This window comes from Melanaphis sacchari, unplaced genomic scaffold (assembly GCF_002803265.2).
Source record: "Melanaphis sacchari strain LSU unplaced genomic scaffold, SCAv2.0 Contig0_pilon_pilon, whole genome shotgun sequence".
NCBI classification, from domain to species: domain Eukaryota; kingdom Metazoa; phylum Arthropoda; class Insecta; order Hemiptera; family Aphididae; genus Melanaphis; species Melanaphis sacchari.
The window spans coordinates 5,320,503-5,339,943 of NW_020270366.1; the positions used below are offsets into that span (position 1 = coordinate 5,320,503).

At 26.6% G+C, this 19,441-nt stretch overlaps 1 protein-coding gene across 1 annotated transcript in view; it reads left to right on the top strand.

The window, feature by feature from the left end:
* LOC112594780 (melatonin receptor type 1A-like) overlaps positions 1-19,441 on the top strand; it is a 112,378-nt gene that overhangs the window by 77,980 nt on the left and 14,957 nt on the right. The window contains exon 3 of the mRNA XM_025339767.1: positions 10,414-10,672. Within this exon, the coding sequence (XP_025195552.1) occupies positions 10,414-10,672 (259 nt within the window). The remainder of the gene's footprint in view (positions 1-10,413; positions 10,673-19,441) is intronic.

Consider the following 19,441-nt stretch of genomic DNA (forward strand, 5'->3'; position numbering starts at 1 on the left):
TATTATTTTATATTATAGATTTATTTGTTATTTATTAATACAATATTTTATATTCTACGTAGATACTTTTATCGTAAAAAGGTATAATTAATGTGTTTTGTAGTAATATAATTGCAAAATTAGACTTTCTTGCCTAAAAAATAAGCAAACCTTAATTCTAAAAGTTTCTTGAGTGTCGTAATATATCTAAGTAAATTTTTTGAAAGTATCAATCATTCTTTATAAGCCATGTCTAATTTTTATAAACTTTAAATTACAATTTTCTATACAACTTTTAGATGGATTGGAATTTATAGTTTTCTGTCAAAGTCACAATAGTTACTAAAAGTTTTAACTTACTAATCTTAATTTTATTTTTGTAAACTATTAAAAATATTCCAGTGTATTAACTAGAAACATGGGTACTTTATATATATATATATTTTTTTTTTTTTAAGGCTTATAAATTTAATTAAAAAACGATGAATTATTTTATAGTGTTATTGAGTTTACATATTATTATCTTTTATAAAAATTCAACTTGACTACCAAAAATGGTATGCGTCGATATTAAATAACATACAAATAATGAAATATAAAGTTAAATGTTTATAGCCTGAAAACACGAGTATGGGGGTAATTTTCATAGTGATTTGAACCTAATGGCTTGTAAAGAATATTACTGGTGGGTGTTGACTCCAGACGGAAATGTTTATTCAAAAGGAAAAAACATATTTATAAACACAAAATGCAATAGTAATTTAATAAAACTGTTAGTCTCAGATATAAATACTTATCATAGATCATGTCCTGTGTAATTTATTTTAAATCTAAAAAAAATGTATTAACATGTGCTGTTTTTAATTTATTATATTATGTACAGAATATTTTTCAACATATAACAAAGAAAATATTTTATTCTTTTCAAAATTAATACAGTAATGTTAAGCTATATTTTTCAAAAAATATAATTTATTTTAAAAGTTATGAATAAAACTCGTTTAAATGTTTTTAAGAATCTCAATATTAGATAATACATTTAAATATAGTTTTAAGCAAAATTAATGGAAAAATGTTATTTAAATAAAATACATTTTCCTACAGATTTTATATTTCTAAATGTTTGTCTTACTTTCGTACATCACTTCGTCACTATATACGTATTTATATGATATATTATAGACTCGATTCTTTGCAAGAAGTATCGAAACATTATGTCATTAATCAATCACAACAACAATTTATTATATACTGTATGAGTAAAAACTTTGACGTATCCATACACAATATATTTAACAAGTCAACTCAACCGAATATTGCAACATTATAATGTTTTTATTGTGTGGATATTGAGGAAAAAATTAATACTTTTTTTTCGTTTATTTAATAAAAAACAAAACGAATAACTTACAAAGCAATTTGACTATACATCGAACTGATACTGATTATCTTTTTAAGGCAATATTTACCAATAGCATGTACTGTAAAACAAATATTACAGTACCTACTAAAAATGTAGAAAATAATTTTATCTATGAATAATTTTAGTATACTTAAGATTAAATAAGTATCAAGTTATTCACTTGTAAGATAATTTCGTTTTGTTTTTTTTTTTAAATATAATATTAATTAAACCAAGGAAAATTTGTTGTTTTATTAAAATATATAAATATGTCGAAACGTTTTTATGGCTATACCATCGATAATCTTCGTTATGTAATTCTCATTCTTGTTTCCAGGAGAGTTCAAAAATCATTTAATCATATAAATATTTTATCACAGAATCAAAGTTATTTCAAAAATTATTATTATTTTTTTTTTTCAATTAATTGTTTTATGTATTCTATAATTTTAAATACATTTTTAAATGTCAAATAATGTACGTCATATAAATTATAAATAGTAAGTAATTAGTACTTTCAGTAAAAAGTTTTAATTTTTTATTATTTCAAATAATAATTGTTCTAAGCAAAGTTTTAGATAGATTATTTAAATAGATATACAGTATACACGTATCATATAATATCATAAAGTATAATACCTGTTACATAGTGCAAAAAATAAAACAAATGCACATAAATGCTATTTCTATTTTAAAAAAGCGATGAAATAACCCTGTGAAAAATACGACGAATATCGTAAACAATCGTAAATGTTCTTCCTTTTACCATGAAATACTAGTGATTATATATAGTATATAGTGAAATAAATAATAATATGACCAGAGCGACCGCAATGGCGTTTTACTCTTGCTAATTTAACTTGTCGGAGAACACTGCAATCATATTGTTCTGGAACAAATCATATTATATTATTACTCGTCGGCCAAAAACCATCGACATTCTCCTTCGTCCATTAGAGGGGTAAAAAAAATTGTCGTCGGAGATGTGTACCGCTGCATGCACCCGTCCGTGCCAAATCAGCGTGTTCCCGTTTCACCGGCTAATGCCAAAACCATTACAATAATAATAATAATGATGATGATAACAAAAAAATCGACTATATTATATCGTTCATTGGCCGACGTATATAGTCGTCTAGACAAGCGCGTGTGATGTGTTATACGTATGCAGTGTACTCGTAAAATTGTTCGCAACAGTTAACGCCACGGAGTCAAAGAGTAAAAAAGCAAACACGATGCAAAAAACCGGGTAAGCGCAAAAATACATCTATGAGTATTGAGTATGTACCTACGTCTATATAATATACTGGGCGTTTGGACGCTTGTTTGGTTCAATTTTTAAACTCGTGTTCAAAGTCTAACGATCGAGTGGTATAAATGACAACGTCCGTGGTATACGAAGCCACTATAGATCAAGGTATACTTCACGTACCTCGATTCGTTTAAAACCAAGGTGCAGACATTCAGAGTACTTTATTTAAACCAGCAGCATACGTCGTATGAGACTTAAGTCTGAGTTTTCTCTTTTTTTTTTTTGCACTCTGAATGATCATTGACGAGTCGTATTTCGTCGAAGCTAATCTTTTTTGTCCATCTTTCGACAAAATGGGCAATATTTTGTTGAAAAATGTAGGTATTGCTTGTCTACTATATTTAAAATTCAATCGTCGAGCGCCTAAACAGACCGTTGTGCTGATTTACGATATTCTAACGTTATAATTATTTGTTTTCATTGAGGTTTAATTTTTTTTTTTTGTTTTGTTTTATATAATATAACCGATGTGACACGTTATAAAAACCAAATTAAATTAGCCCATGCGTAGACATATCTATATAATACCACTGTTAAAAAATTATAAATCGAATAGCATTCTCATCGAAATTACAAATGGTCTATAAGCGCGTCACGTTTTATTTCAATTGCTGGCAGTGGTTCGAATATACTTTAGTACATGCTTCGTTGATTTTTCACTATTTACAAAACGTAACGAGACTACTAATACCTATGTTTAATTCCATCAAAATGGTCTACTTAATTCTTAAAAAATTAAAGAAAAAACAAAATAATTACAAAAAAGGTTTTGGTAATTTTTATAACAAATAATTTTTGATATTCAATTACTCAATGTTGTTGACTCCTATAGTTCAATCGCTATAACCAAATAACCAATAACAATTAACAGCTTATAGATGTTAAAAAATGTATCAAATCAATTCAGTAAACAGTTACTAATTATTGTATATTATGTATATAGTTCTAATAAAAATATAATTTATACAATTTATACTGTATATTACATTACTACAACAGTAAGAGACATATTAAGTGGAGATCTGAAGGGGGTTTGTTTACGAGTAGTACAATTATAAGAATATTTTATCAGTTTTTCATATAATAATATTAAATAACATTAATATTATGTTATAAATTAAAATCTTAGTTATAATAATCATAGTTTATAATTGGAGGAGAGGAAATTACTTTTTAAACCAAAATACCTAAATAAAACGTGTTAAATACTTACATCTAATATAATAATAAAATGGTAAAAAATTAGTATAATAATATGTATAGTATAGGTAGTTATTTTTTTGTTAATAGAAATATTAAAATGTATATTTTCGAGCAACTTAATGAATTATCTGACAAAAATGTTAAATTCTAAAATGTATAATCAAATAGGAATAATCAGTAACGTTGAGTTCAACGTTAACATGACTTTTATGTTTAAATTAAACTTTGAATACATTATATGATTTTACATATTGTCTTATTTTATTAATTGTTACTAAAAAAATATATACAAAAATAATATATTGAAATTATTTTAGTGATAAAATGGAGTTTTTCAGAAAATAATATACTTGGAGTGCGAAGAAATACTTCGTTGGTTTCAAATAACATATAATTATTAATATAAATCCAATTATATTGAAATATTTTCAAACCTTTTATTAAAATAATTTATTTAGGTACCTTCAATTATTATATTTTATATTTAAAAATTCAAAATATCAACAAATAGTATACAGGTTAATTTTTATAAGTATCAAAGTCTGCATTTATTTTATAGTTTGTACATAGTAAACGGTACATTTTTGTCCGCTTTTAAATTTATCTTTTATACCCATTTGCTTATGTATAATTAAAATCTTGATGACTTAATTTAAACAAGTGTGTATATAAACATAAAATAATAATAATTTATACTATTCAAAGGAATCTTAAAAATAAACAAAAATTGAAATAAAATTTTTATAGCCCATACGTTTATGTGAGAAAACTTTATTTAATGTAATTGCAGCTATAAGAGAAATAAATTATCAGAGCAAATTGAATGTAAAAAAAATTTATAATAAAAAAACTTGTAAACCTTTTTTTATTATTAAATTTAGTATTCATTTAAAAATAATGGTAAAAAGTTAAATCGTAAGTTATACTTAAATTCCTCGTATTAATTTATATGCACGATTAATATTTATGTATTCATTTTTAAAACCCTGAAATTTTAAGCATATTTCAATAATCTCTTAGTAGTCTGTTTTCCTTAAAATGTACTTTTAAAAAGATTTAATTAAATTCACCTTTATGCTTAAAAGCTATATACAAAGACAAAACGGATGTCTTAATACTATAATAAAATTACACAGCAAATTAATTATTATTCATATTAAATTAATCCTATTAACAAAGTTGATTCAATAATAAATATATTAACTTTTGAATTAAAAAAATATATTTTGAACTCCATAAATAGGTTTACAAACTTAAAATAAGGTCGTACTATTATATTATTATACAATTGTCATACATAAATTGGTATAAAACTTGTAGGAATCGTAATAACAAACACATATATTTTATTAATATTAATAAAAAACGATAATATAATAAAACAAGTTGTGACTAACTATCAATACCTTGAAAGTATAGGTACCTGTTTCAAATGTACATATTACCTATAAATACATACTTAAAATGTAATGCATTATTTATACTAGAATATAAATGACAGGTACAAAAGTACCTGTAATTATAATAATTGGTGCAATTCTGTTGCTAATCTAATAAATTAATAACAAAAAGCTACAATTATTAATTTTTTTCGAAAACTTGAATGCAAAAATAGTATTCTATATTAATTATTTTAATCACAACTTTTTTTTTCTCACGTCAGCAAACAAAAATAAATTTAAAAACTTTCTTTTCACATTTTGTATAATTTCCTCTGGTACTATACAGAGTAATTCATCAACCATGCTCACCTCCATTTTTTCATTTTATAATACATTTATTCAAATTCTGAATTTTAAAACGTTCAAAGATATTTAAAAGCCATGTTTAAAAATTCTTAAGATATTTTTGTGCTATTTAAAAAATATCTAATGTCGATAAAAACTTCTATTTTTCAAATCAGAACCTCCCTTCTTTTTATTGTTATTACTTATTTAATGAATCATTTTTTTTTTTTTTTAATTTTGATTTACCTAATTCAATATTTGAATAAATAGTTTTTAGTTATTAAAATGTCTATACTTAAAATAAAAATTCATAAATGAAGTTTAATAAATATATAAAATGTATGTAATTTACTAAATCTATTAAATATTTATTATACTTCAAGTATTTTCTAATATTATTAATGTTGATAGATCAATATTAACTATTCAAAATTTTAAGTCTGTATAGCCTTCATATCTTCTAAACTTATAATGGGTTGAACCTATTACTTAGTAATAAGTATTCTTAGTACACAAAGTTAAATAATTCAAAAGCTACTCGTCCAAAATTTGATTTTAATCTGTCAACATTTTCGGAAAAATCCGTTAAATAATTTACAATAGAAAAGTGTAATTCTGATTTGAAATATAGAAATTTGTATTGCCACAAAACACTCCTTAAGTAGTAAGAAAATCTCAATAATTTAAAAACATAGTTTTATTATATATTTAAAAATTTCAAAAATCAAGATTTTGAATAACAGCAATACTAAAAAAGTGAGGAGAGGTGAACTTGTTTAGAGAATCACATTGTATAATACAAATATTTTTAAATATTTTAAAATACAAAAAATGTTTATTTAAATTATAATAATTATAAAGATTTATAATAATTGGAATAATAACCACATTTTCAAGCAATGTAATAATGTTATTTAAAATACTATTATATACACACTTTTTTTTAAATAAAAATTCTGATTTCACATAATTACATCAAATTTTAGCAACCATTAATTAGTTCCCGCATAAATTAGAATCTATCGTTGGTCATACCATATTTAATTTTAAACAAAAATATAATAATATATGTATCCTATACATGTGTCATCTTGAACTGGTTTTTTATTGTCGGTTCAGTGCATTTTTTAGCTTTAAAGTTTATATCGTTAAAATGTCGTTTTCGTTATTTACTACAACATATATTACTATTTTACAGCTATATTATATTATGCCAAACAAGATTTTCCGTCACCATAGACCTCAGAAAAGTATAATTTCTTATATGTATTCTTCAGAATGACAAGGTCACCGTAATCTTGACAGTTACCTATGTAATTAATAAAATGCATGTCTAGACATTAACTAGTTAAAAAGTTAAGTTACTTTTAAATAGCTTACTTAATGAATTCTTTTTTTAAACTAACTTTTGACTTAACGAGATATTTTTTTCATTTTTTAGGACAGAAAAATATTTCATAATATTAAATACTCAATTATTGTTTTGTGAACTATTTTTGGTTCGATTAAAAATCATACGTTTTTAATGTATAAATGTATAAAATTATTACCCTTTTCAGGTAATCGGTTGTCACTCGTTAGCTTAAGTTTAAGTTTTAATCACACTTAGAGTTAGTTTAGAGTCAGAAGTCTGATAGACAATAGGCTATGCCGCTATGGGGTACTTGAGTGCGTGACTCGGATCTGTGGCCTATAAGTTGTTTGGTAGGTCTATAATAAGTTTGCGTTAAATTATTTAATTTAAATGTTTAAGTTCATGTTATACATTTGTTGATAATTATAATTGATAGCAAATCAAAATACAGAATTTTGTAATAATTGTTTATGCAGTATCAGAATTTATTTATTTTTTTACATTATAACGTTGTAATGATATAATTTCTTCTTTCTTTGTTTAAAGAATTTGTTTACTTTTTATCACTCTTTGTAATATACTCCGGTAGACGTAATTAAACCCACATTATATACACAATTTAATTTACTTTATTTTTTTTTTTTTTTTGTCTGTTTTTTATGGAAACTGTAAAAACGATTTGTTCTGTTGTTGAATTAACAAAAAACATATACTGTTTACACTTACCATTTGATTGTTCTTTTAAATTCATTTTATAAATTTAGTTTACCAAAAGCTTAAAATCGGGTATAATAAAAACTGTTTTAATATATAAGCATGAGACCAAGACAAATTCTTGAGGTGATAACCTAACTTAAGTTAAAAATTAAAATAATAGATTATTACTAATTATATAAAGTATATGAATCGTGTTTAATAAAATTAGTTTTTCATAATATCTGATAATTGATAATTACTCATACTCGTGTACATAATCTACCACTTATATTTTTAAAATTTTTCATTTGGCACTGAGATTTTTAAATTCTTAATATAGGCATGACATATGGCATTTGTTATTATATATTAGACTGCTGGACACCTAAAATAAAAAAATTAATTAAAACAAGATTTCAAATTTTATTGTCTATATTTTAATGTACAAATATTCTATCTATTAATATATAAATAATATAATAAAAAAATGTTATACAAAATATCAAAATGTATAATTTAATACAAATACTAAATTATGATTTTGTTAGGAAAATTAAAATACCTATGTAATATTATGTAATAAACATCATTATTAATGATAAATATATAAGATTTTAAGATTGAAAAAAAATCATATAATGTATGAAATAAATATTTTTATATTAAATATAATTACAATATTATTAATGTCTTTACAATTACTTCGTATGTGTTGTGTAGTTATGCTTTTTGTTATTTCCATTTCATATAATTATTTCAATAATAAGGGTTAGTTAACACTTGCGTTCACTTTTTAAAACTGTTTAATAAACGTATTATAATATATCATATTTATAAAGTTTGAGTTCTTTTGTTATTGATCGGAAAATGTAAACAAGAAATCTTTCCTGAGAGTCTGACACACGCCTTGTTACATATTTACGTCTTCCTGTCATACATAATTTAAGTGATCTAACAATAACGTAACAGCACATTTTATTCTTGTTGACCACACGTGACGTAATATATTTTTTTTCACATATCCAATGGCATATACTATTATACGTTTCGTACATTAAAACGCACTATAAAACATGCAAATAATAAAAATAAAAATTGATGTACATAATATATTATTTTTTATATTAAATATATATATTGTTCTAGTTCAGTTCCTATTTTCATTAAATCAAATTGAATAAGTACCATGATGATAAATATTATAATATAAATTATGTAATGAAATTCTTTTTTAAGAATATGAAATAAAAACATATTTCATAGTAGATATAATTTATATAAATGTACGGTAGATATCATATAATAAAGGTTTAATAATAATTTTCAACTTAAAACAAAATTTCAGGGATAAATCAATAATCAATATCGAAAACGATATTACGTTTTTTTCTTTATACAATATATTTTCATTATAGTATATATGTCCAATAGGTTTAGAAATTTAATATTCTTATGGATTATAGATACATATGTGGTTATGTCGCATTCTTAAACGTAATCACACATTTACTGAGGTATATAAAAATATTATATCTTATATAATTTTCGCGTGCGTGCCTACTTTCATCTTATACAAAAGAACTATATGTCTTTATTATAAAACTTTGATTTTAACCGGAAAACATATTATATTATATACTATATCGTTTATTTTTTCATGTCGAAAAGAGTCGGCTATAATAAAAGAATTTGATATAACTCATCTTCATCACAACGAACATATTGTTCAGTTGTAGGCCACTCCTCAAAATGTTTAACGTTGCCATTCATTCATTAATATATTTACTTACGATTATGGTTTTCTCCTCCTTTCTCTCTCCCCGTCAATGTCAGATCGATCCATTTTACCATGGCGTCGTCAGCGGCGGCGTTTGACATGTTTATTAAAGCATGCATGCGACACGTTTTCTCCAAGGTCGTTTCTACAAGAAACTCATTAAAAGGAATTTTATTGGTAACTGCTAACCCCGCATCCTCCCCATCGTTGCGTATATCCTTTGCAGAGAATCCTTGGCTAAAGTATGGCGCCGACCAGCATAATGTGTCTGACGTCGATCTGTTCAGAGTTAATCAACTCTCGCGACGGCGTCGCATGCAATTATTTTACTCCTCAGTTTTAGCCAATAGTTTGTTTAAATTTTATTTGTAGAACCCGTATATAATAATAAATAAAAAAGTATTTTATTAAAATAACAGCGCCACGTTAGAGCGTAGCTTATTGCAACTTCTATGAATAAACTACAGTAATGCAATAAGTATAGTGGTTTTAAAGATACATACCTAATGCATATTTAAAATTCCAAGACAAAAACCACATAACCAATAATTGTGTGAGATGCATTTTAATGTGTTTCAAGGTTATAAATTGAAAAAAAAAATAAGGTTTTTCGAAAAAAATCTTTAATATTACTGTAAAATTAATAGCTATTAGACATAGAATATTTACTTAACTCATAATCTAATATTTATAAGGAAATATAATGTATTATGACGTACAATATTATGATCATTTATATATTTTATTCATCAATCAATGTATGAATTAAACGTATCATAATACTAGTATTATTCTGGATAAATACATAGTTCCTAAAAAATATTATAATAATGGTAACATTTTTAGAATTTTAAAACGTAAATACCTTGTTGCTGCTTTGATTGAAAAAAAAAGAAAAAAAAAATTTTTTCTAAGTAGTATCGTAAATTATAATTTTTATACTTATTTTATTTTTAATTTTAGAACTCGATGTGGGACCGCCTCAACGTGACGAACACGATAAACGAGACGTCCAAAGCTATCGTAGAGTCGGTTATGAGTACGACGATGATAAACGACGGGCCGCTGGTGGACAGCGATGCCGTATCGCCTGTCACGCTGAGCATGGAATGGAGTAGGGTGGCTAGACTGTTGATCATGATCGGTCTGTCCGTCATCGGCAGCATCGGTAATGTGTACATGATCAGCTCGGTAATGATTGAGGACCATCTCAACAAAAGGGGTGAGTATCTAATTACGTACCAACGATATTATAATGCATAATATAACTATATTATTCGAATATTAGAGAACACTGCACAGACTGATATTTTAGGTTTTGAGCGGAGCGAGAATGTATTGATTTTACAATGACGTCTGTTTTATTTCTGCGTGTCATCACTTTTTGGGGCAGTAAAAACGTTTCGATTTTCAACTTTTATGGTGGTACCTGATTAGAAAATTGGATTTAAATAGTATTTGTGAGAGAAGTCATAAGTAAAAAAGTCCACAGTACTTTTAAAATAAAAAAAAATAAGGAAAAACGGGAAATTTTACGTCAAACCAATATTTGACAAAATCATTTTGTATGTTTGGTATAACTCAAAGACAAATAACAGTAGATAATTTAATTTTTTAACAAATGTTTATTTAAGCATTTTCCACGCGTGATAAAATTTTCAACATGTCTACTCTTAGAGCTATACTTATGGAAATTTCAATTTTTAATTTTTTTTTTTTTATAAGTGATGTGATTTTTTTTTTTTTATCAAATGATTGAAAATTTAATACAAAGTTATAAATAATTCATACTGAAACCAAAAAATCTTAAGAATATTTAAACACAGTTTTCATTTCTTAGATATTTTAAATTCAGATTTAAACAAAATGAAATATTTAATCGCAAAATAACGATTTTAGTTATTTTATTATACCTGATTTAAAAATATTGTTCGTAGTTTATTTGAAACTTTTAACATGTATTATATTATTATATTTTTAAAGCAATGTTTTCGACAAAAATTAAATTAACCACCATAATGCTAATAATAAATGATAATAATAATAATAATAATAATAACATGAAATATAGTTAGTAATATATATTATATTAACATACCATCTTCGCAATGATTTATCATCGAATTCAGATTTAATATGTACATTACAGTGATTTATGCCTCAATAACAAGGTTCATTCACCACCTATACTGTACAGGTAACCGAACGGTTACCTAAGCTATTTTCTTCCTGTTTAAATAAAAATCAACAATTTATGGCATGATTTTTTAGTTTGATATTGACATTTTTAGAGGTTAGATACTGAATCAAAATAATTGTGTGAAACGTTTTAATATAAATATGCTATAAATTATACATTAGAAGCAATTATATATTGCCCATATTAAATAACTATAATGTTTGGGTTGAACGAAATTGAGTGTGGTGAGAGATTCAGTGAGACAAAATTAAAACAAAAGCACTATGCAATTCAAAAGTAAAAATTATTTTCTCCGTTTACGTTTAGCATATAATATTATATACTATATATATAAAATACATATGGAACGATGCCCGCTACGTATTGCAAGCAGTCTATACAGCGACATTGTCTGATGTCAAGATGAACGTTCGTCTGGACGACCAGGTGTTGATTGTTATAGTACTATTAATATTATATTGTTCGTTGTCGCTCAAAATTTTGTACTCCGTAAAAACGTGCGCGACTATACTAATATATACTAGTCCGTCGTGTCGTCTACTTGACGTCGTGTGGTGCAGGCAATAGGTACGATATTACATAATATTATACAATATTTCATACGATTTTCAAAGCCGGAACAATTTCACGGAAACGCTTCTGCACAGGTATTTTATTCGGATGGATTTGCTAAACACAACTTAGTTACAAATGAATTTTATAGATATCTTTACGGTCGTCGATACGTATCAGTAATAGCCAAGACGTATATAATATATTATGTATACACAATATAAGCTCGCTTAATGTTTGAATGATATTCTACTGTAGCGCAGTATATCGCCTTCATATTTTTTTGGATATTTATAGACTCTAGTCACTACACAGCAATTTATAATTATCAATAACGGTTTAGGTATACAATATATTGAGACGCGATAAGGATCTGAATTTTTTTCGACAAGAGATCGTTTAAAATACCGCTCTGTAGACTATTATATATTTATTTGTAATATAATCGACAATGGCATGTAATAGAGATAAATTTATTGCAAATTATTATCCAACATGCTTTTTTAAAACACTTCGTTTTTTTTTTTACGTACAGTTAATCTATAAACGATAGAAGAGCGTTCGTTTTTTCGCAATGTCAAGTCTCTACGCAGTAAAATATATTATGTGTTTGATAAACATACATATGGATTTACTTACATAATTTGAATGCCATAAATCTTAAAATTATTTTATTTTATTTTTTTTTTGTTAATTCCGTTTAACCGAAATAGATATTACATAACCTATTATGGCTATTTCATAAATTTAAAATTGATAATATCTATAGGCTATTCGGAATGAGATCGTACCTCGGCGGCCGATTTCTGCGCATGGGCGTGGCTTTGTTCCACAGCGCTAGCCTTACGAGCTTTCGTGGTGAGAAAATTTTGTGGTGGCATCTGACCGTCGTGAACGAAAACTGATCGCCGCCGAGGTACAATCTCATTCCGAATAGCCTATAGTTATAATTTTTGTATTTGGTAGAAAACCAATAACCATTAACAACATAAAATACTCATTTAAGAAAACCATAAACGGCATAAACAATCAACAGCTGTTTGAAAAAGTTTTTTTTTTTTTTAAAAGAAAAATTTGATTGAGGTCAACAAAAATATTGAAAATTTACCAGAGTATCAACTATTTACAAGTATTTTCGACATTTAAATACTTTAAGCATAAATAAAAATTACGAAATTTTTGAGGTATAACTATATAAAAACCTATATACATATAATATTATATTTTAACATTTAGATAACAAGCTCCATGTATAGTTAGTAGTAGATAATATCTTTGTTCGTTCCTGTGGGTATTAAATAAAGGTTTTCTTGGACAGTATCTCCAAAATCCAGGTACTGTAAACGGTAGCGTACAGAAAATGGGGCTTATATAGTTATATCTGAACGACCTGTGGGGATTACACATATAAATGTATATAAAATACATGTGTGAAAGTAACGAGACTTGTTATATACGTACATTTATATGGTACACAGTGCTCGATCTTTACCACTTCGTTATATTATTATTGTAATATATATGTATGTATATAGTCGACGATGGTCAGCTGGTATATATAAATTACTGATAGTTTAACTGTAAGTTATTAAGATAATGCCGTCAAAACAGTTTCTAGACATTGGAATAGCTACCCGGGGGTAGTTTTTAAGACATTTTAAGTACACGGGTAAATCTCCTTTTTGAATCTATCTACAATAAGTAAATTATAAATTTATATGTTCAATAATAAATGATTCACAAATATTAAATGAATACAAGCAAAATAGGGGGAGTTTCTTATTGGCGGCACCTTAGGGGTAGGATAAATATATAAATAAAATAACTAGAAGGTATAATATATATATATATATATATATATATATATATATATTCTATAAATAAAACATTTTTTGATTCGTTTAATAAGATCAGAACTTTGTTTTTACACGATGTCTCAATCTTAGTAAGTTAAAGAAACTAAACTATCTAAATAATCTTAAAAAGTAAATAAAGTAAAAATACGAGTAAACAAGTAACATACATTTAAAATGGGTCGTATTTACATAAAAAAATAATAAACTTATCAAGTGTCAAGACTAAAGTAAAATGCGTAGAACTTTAATAAAACATTGTATTCTTTGGTTCTATGAAAATAACTTTTGTAATTAAATGTATATTTATACGAATATGTACGTTGTACGAGTACCTAATGACCTAGTAATATTGTATTGTTTAATCTACTTTTTAAACTCTACTTTTAAAATCTGTTTTTGAAGTTGTACTATTTGTCTGATATACTTAAACACGCATGTTAAACACACTTAACAGTGATCTGATAATTTATACATTTTTTCTCCAGTACAGATATGCCAATTTCAATTAAATCATAAAACAAATAAAAGCGCGTCCTTATTTCTAGATGACTGCAGCAAAAATGATTCAGCTTAGGAAATAAACTTTGAACGGTTATATCTAAAGAAACTTGTACCGTTCCATTAAAGCTTGTGAGCTAAGTATAACAAGTCATTGCGTTCAAAGAAATGAAACGCTACTAGCTAAAGAGAGCACAGACGAGTACACATCACGTTCGTTTTGATTTACTGAGCCGTATGATTGAAATAACTACACACTTATTCTATATAAATCATTCGCCATACAAACACTATACACACATTTTATGTACGTACAAAATTACATACCACATTTCAAATAAAAATGTGAGGTGATTAATGGGTTATTAATATATTAAATAAAAGCTAAAATGTCGAAAATATAAATTAATATGTAAAGTACCCTGAACGATTTTAAAACACGACATTTTTAGACCAAATAACATACACGAGGAATCCAATCATACAATATAATGTTTATCACCTATTACAAATTCGTAACGGTGTTGTGAATATAATATCATAAAAATATCGTATCGTATATCATGTTTAAAACGCCGTGCAACAGCGTTCTGTCGGCAGGTCTCTACCTTTAAATTTTTGCGTGCTGTATTTCGCCATGTCCCTTTATAGCATGCGGTACGTCAGTCATGTTTGTTGGCACACTCTCTCCAAAACTAAAGTCACCCCTGCGAGTCCTACTCGAAAATGAAATCGTACATTATCTGTTATTTATCACATGTATTAGTATTATTGCGTGTCGTCACGCTCGCGGACCAATGTCATGCTTCGGTGTCTACTGCTGTCCGTTTATATACGAAAAGTTTCAAAACGGAGTCGGCAGAAGAGATACGTTGGAGGCTCGGGTGGAGGCTGTACGGAAAAACGCGTGACCCGAATGCACAACTGTGTGCGCAAAGTGTAATAAAAAATATATAAACGTGACCTAAACTCTGAATATCTCTGCAAACTACAAAAACTGAACCCGCGATTTATGTATACTCGTAATCCTTGAGGAACTATAATATCTGAATATCATATATTTATACGGTCCGAAGCCTTTCTCTCTCCAGTTCAAATATGTGCATGATATTATAAACGAATTTTATAAATGAATCTATGTTTTTACTTTATTACCTGACCTATCATATTCCACGCTGTGATTTTTTTAAATGTATCAACACTAATATGATAAATCATATCGTTATGATTATTATTAATGATCTATGACGATAGAGTTTAATAAAATTATCGGACACTTCGCTTTACATTTACTATTAACGTAATTTATTTCTTAATATCACATTACCACACCTTCTATTAAATTATTATGTTATTATAACCATGATTTATATGTTATACCTATGTACTTCCCGCAGCGTATAATATACCTTCAAACCTTGTTTTATTTCCAGAATTCTTACTCTGCAACAGTGAAATTCTTCGTTTAAATCTATACCAAGTCTTTATTTCCCTTAGAGCGTACACACGAGTTGTGATAATATCATTTTTATATTATTTAAGATCACTTGCTCATGCATGCGTTTTTGCTTTTGTTAAAGACAAAAGCGATTTAAAAATGTATACACTTTGTGTATATATTATTATTTGAAAAAAACAACTCTTACGGATAAAATATTGAAAAAATAATCGTAAAATATTTAAATATCTATATAAAATTCGAGTATTATATGATGGCGTCATACGTCACGTTATCATGGGTTTGACTCTGACAATACATAATATAATTTGTTTATACGATTACATGAATAAAAACATATTGAAAAATAGGGACACCGCAATACGATGATTTTGCGCAAAACTATCATATTATTTAGGACGGTATTATTATTATAATATATTTTCTGATGCGTGGAAGATCAAAATTGTATAGCATATCATATAAATGCTAATGATTGTCAATAATGTTAAAAATTTCTCTAAGTGTAAAGTATTATTTTTTTTTTTTTTTGTTTATTAATCTACAGGAAAAAATATTTAACAATTATATTGTTGTAACCTTAATTTGTTCCTCCACAGATTTATATTTTTTTATTTTATGAAATTTATCTGTAAACTATTTATCAATATAGTCAGTAGAAAATATACACATTTTATATAGTAGTCGTCTTTCAATACCAGTCTACAACAATATGAAATTGTAAAATGTTATCAATAGATAAAAAAAACAATGTATAGGTACCTAATATAATTTTATAATGAATTCCGTGCCCAAGTATGTTACCTCATCTATTTGTTCCTTGTAACTAACTAAAAAAAAAAATAACCAATTTAAAAAAAATTCAATATTTCAGACTTCAAACACTATTATTCGTATACGAATAAAAAAATAAATAAATGATAACATACTACACATATATTATTTACATAACAACATGGTAGGCAGACGTGTGCAGATTTAACTGGGGTGAAACAACAATATACTTAAGTGCGTAATAGTAAATGTATATAATATAACTTGAAACCGTACTTACCGTATCTTAATCGTATCTTACCGTACACGAATACACGATCACTACTTAAGTTTTTGGCTACTCTATGTGTGTGTTTGTTAGGGGGGGGATGTAATTGATCACCCTGAAAACTTTTTTATCGCAAGAAATGTAAGTTTTGTGGTCATTGAGTTATCGTTAAATTAGATGAATACAATCACGAAAAGTTTGATCAACTCTACAAAAGAAACAAAGAAAAGATGTCGTTTTATCGTGTTAGACCCTTGAAATGAAATTTAGGTACTGCTTATTGTTAAAATCTATGAAAATTTCAAAAATTACTTGGATTCTGTAGGTATCCTTCGTCTAGTCTGTAAATACGTGTTCGTATCAAAACATATAAATTGTGATAAACATAAAAAAAAATACATGCCATTATAAGGCCAATTACTTCTCGGTAGGTTGGAAAAACCGTCCCATGTACGTTGAAGGACATCTCGCATGACCGTATACTTGAATAGGATGCACGTGATACTGCAGAAGCGTATTAAATACTCGTGTGTATGACGAAAACCATAATTCCGTTGTCCCACGAGTGTGTTTGAACGACATAGTTTTAGTTTTAGACAATAGTTTAATGTTTTCTAACTAAAATTCGAAAATTTCTTTTTTTATCATAGTCAATGTGTCCGGACGAAATAAAATTACGATTATTCTTGTTATATTTATTATTTGCTATTATTTTTTTCCGTATTCACGAAATATCATTATTTTATATTTCCTGTGAAGATGCAAATTAGTTTACGTTACGCATTGTATATTACAAAAATATTACCAAATGATAAATATGTATAATTTCCCCAAACTGATGATTACATGATATGTTCATGACAAATGACAATAATATTGCAGAAGTTCTTTCTAACGTCCAAAATCAATATAAAGTGTTCCTTCAAATTTTTAGATTTTCATCCTATTCTATTCAATTTAAATAGCTTGTTGATAATTTAAAGTTAAAGTGTAATATTATATTATAATAATAATATCTAGTCTAAAGTACTACCTAAATTATTCAAAAGCTAGTTCATCTCTAAAAATCAACCAATAATTCAATCTTTATTTAACATTAATAAATTATATAGAACTAATAATAAATTTAAAATATATCCCATCGTTTTAATTTTTAATTCTTTATGTTTGTAAAAACTTAACACTACTTTATTAATCAAAATTTTTTATAGTTCAAATTATTTAATAAAAATACAATTAATTTAGAACTTAGATATTTATCTATTAAGTTAAGTATTACGAGTATATTATGTCGTTGTATATAAATATATTGTATATTTTATTAAGTATCTACATAAAATTATTCTATAAAATACTTAAATTACTATATTTAATTGAATTGTCAAACGAGTACATAGATCATGAATTTCATTTTCTGCATATATACGCATAGTTTATATACTTGAACGATAAATCAAATCGGTTTCGATTAATTTCAAGATTATGAGAATAAATTCTTTACAAAAAAACAATGAAAGGTCCGTCAGTCAACAGGCATGGGTCAAGCAGACATTTGATTAAATAAGATGAATTTTTCCTTTTTGATTTATAATGTATACATTTTATACACTATTATCTTGCTCTACCATTACTCACAAGTCAGTATTTTGATAAACGCGGTGTATTAAAAAGGTACTTGTACCATACATTGTAATATTTAATTACAAATTATACCATTTTCACTTTACGCCGATCCGTGCTGTACTCGTAGATATTAAAATAAGGTAGGTACTTATCTACGTGTAAGATTACCTAAAACGATGGTAAAATAAGTTAGGTTAGGTTACTATTCCGATTTGATCTGTTTACTCAATAAAGTCGGCTTTAACCCCATAAATATCGGTGGCATATTACATAGAAATAATAAATCATATAACAAACGCGTAGATTTGGACGCGGATATGAAAACAAATCGTGCTCTAGTGTGCTCTCGAAAATAGTCGTTAAATGTGTGGACGTTTTGATCTCAGTCGTGCTTAAATATACAATTGCGTATGGATTTTGATATGACGATTAACGCACACGGCAATCACAATATTTCACAGCTGCGCTCGCTTTGTATTGGTCCTCACGAATCGCGATGCATAACGATAACATAATATCATGGTGGTGAATTCTGCGCTCGAAGCGTCCGTAAATGAAATAACGGTTTACACACATCTCACGCTATAACCATTTTACAAACGCGTTTTATAGTCACAGCCCCACTGTAACAGTTGCAATCGACCGACGATTCGGGGCTGCAGTTCTGAGAATGAAAACAAAAAGCTCGTCAACTGCAGCAGCACCGGCGCGTTTCGTACCCGTACTACCCCCGGTTGCATGCAGCACACCTCGGGATTTCA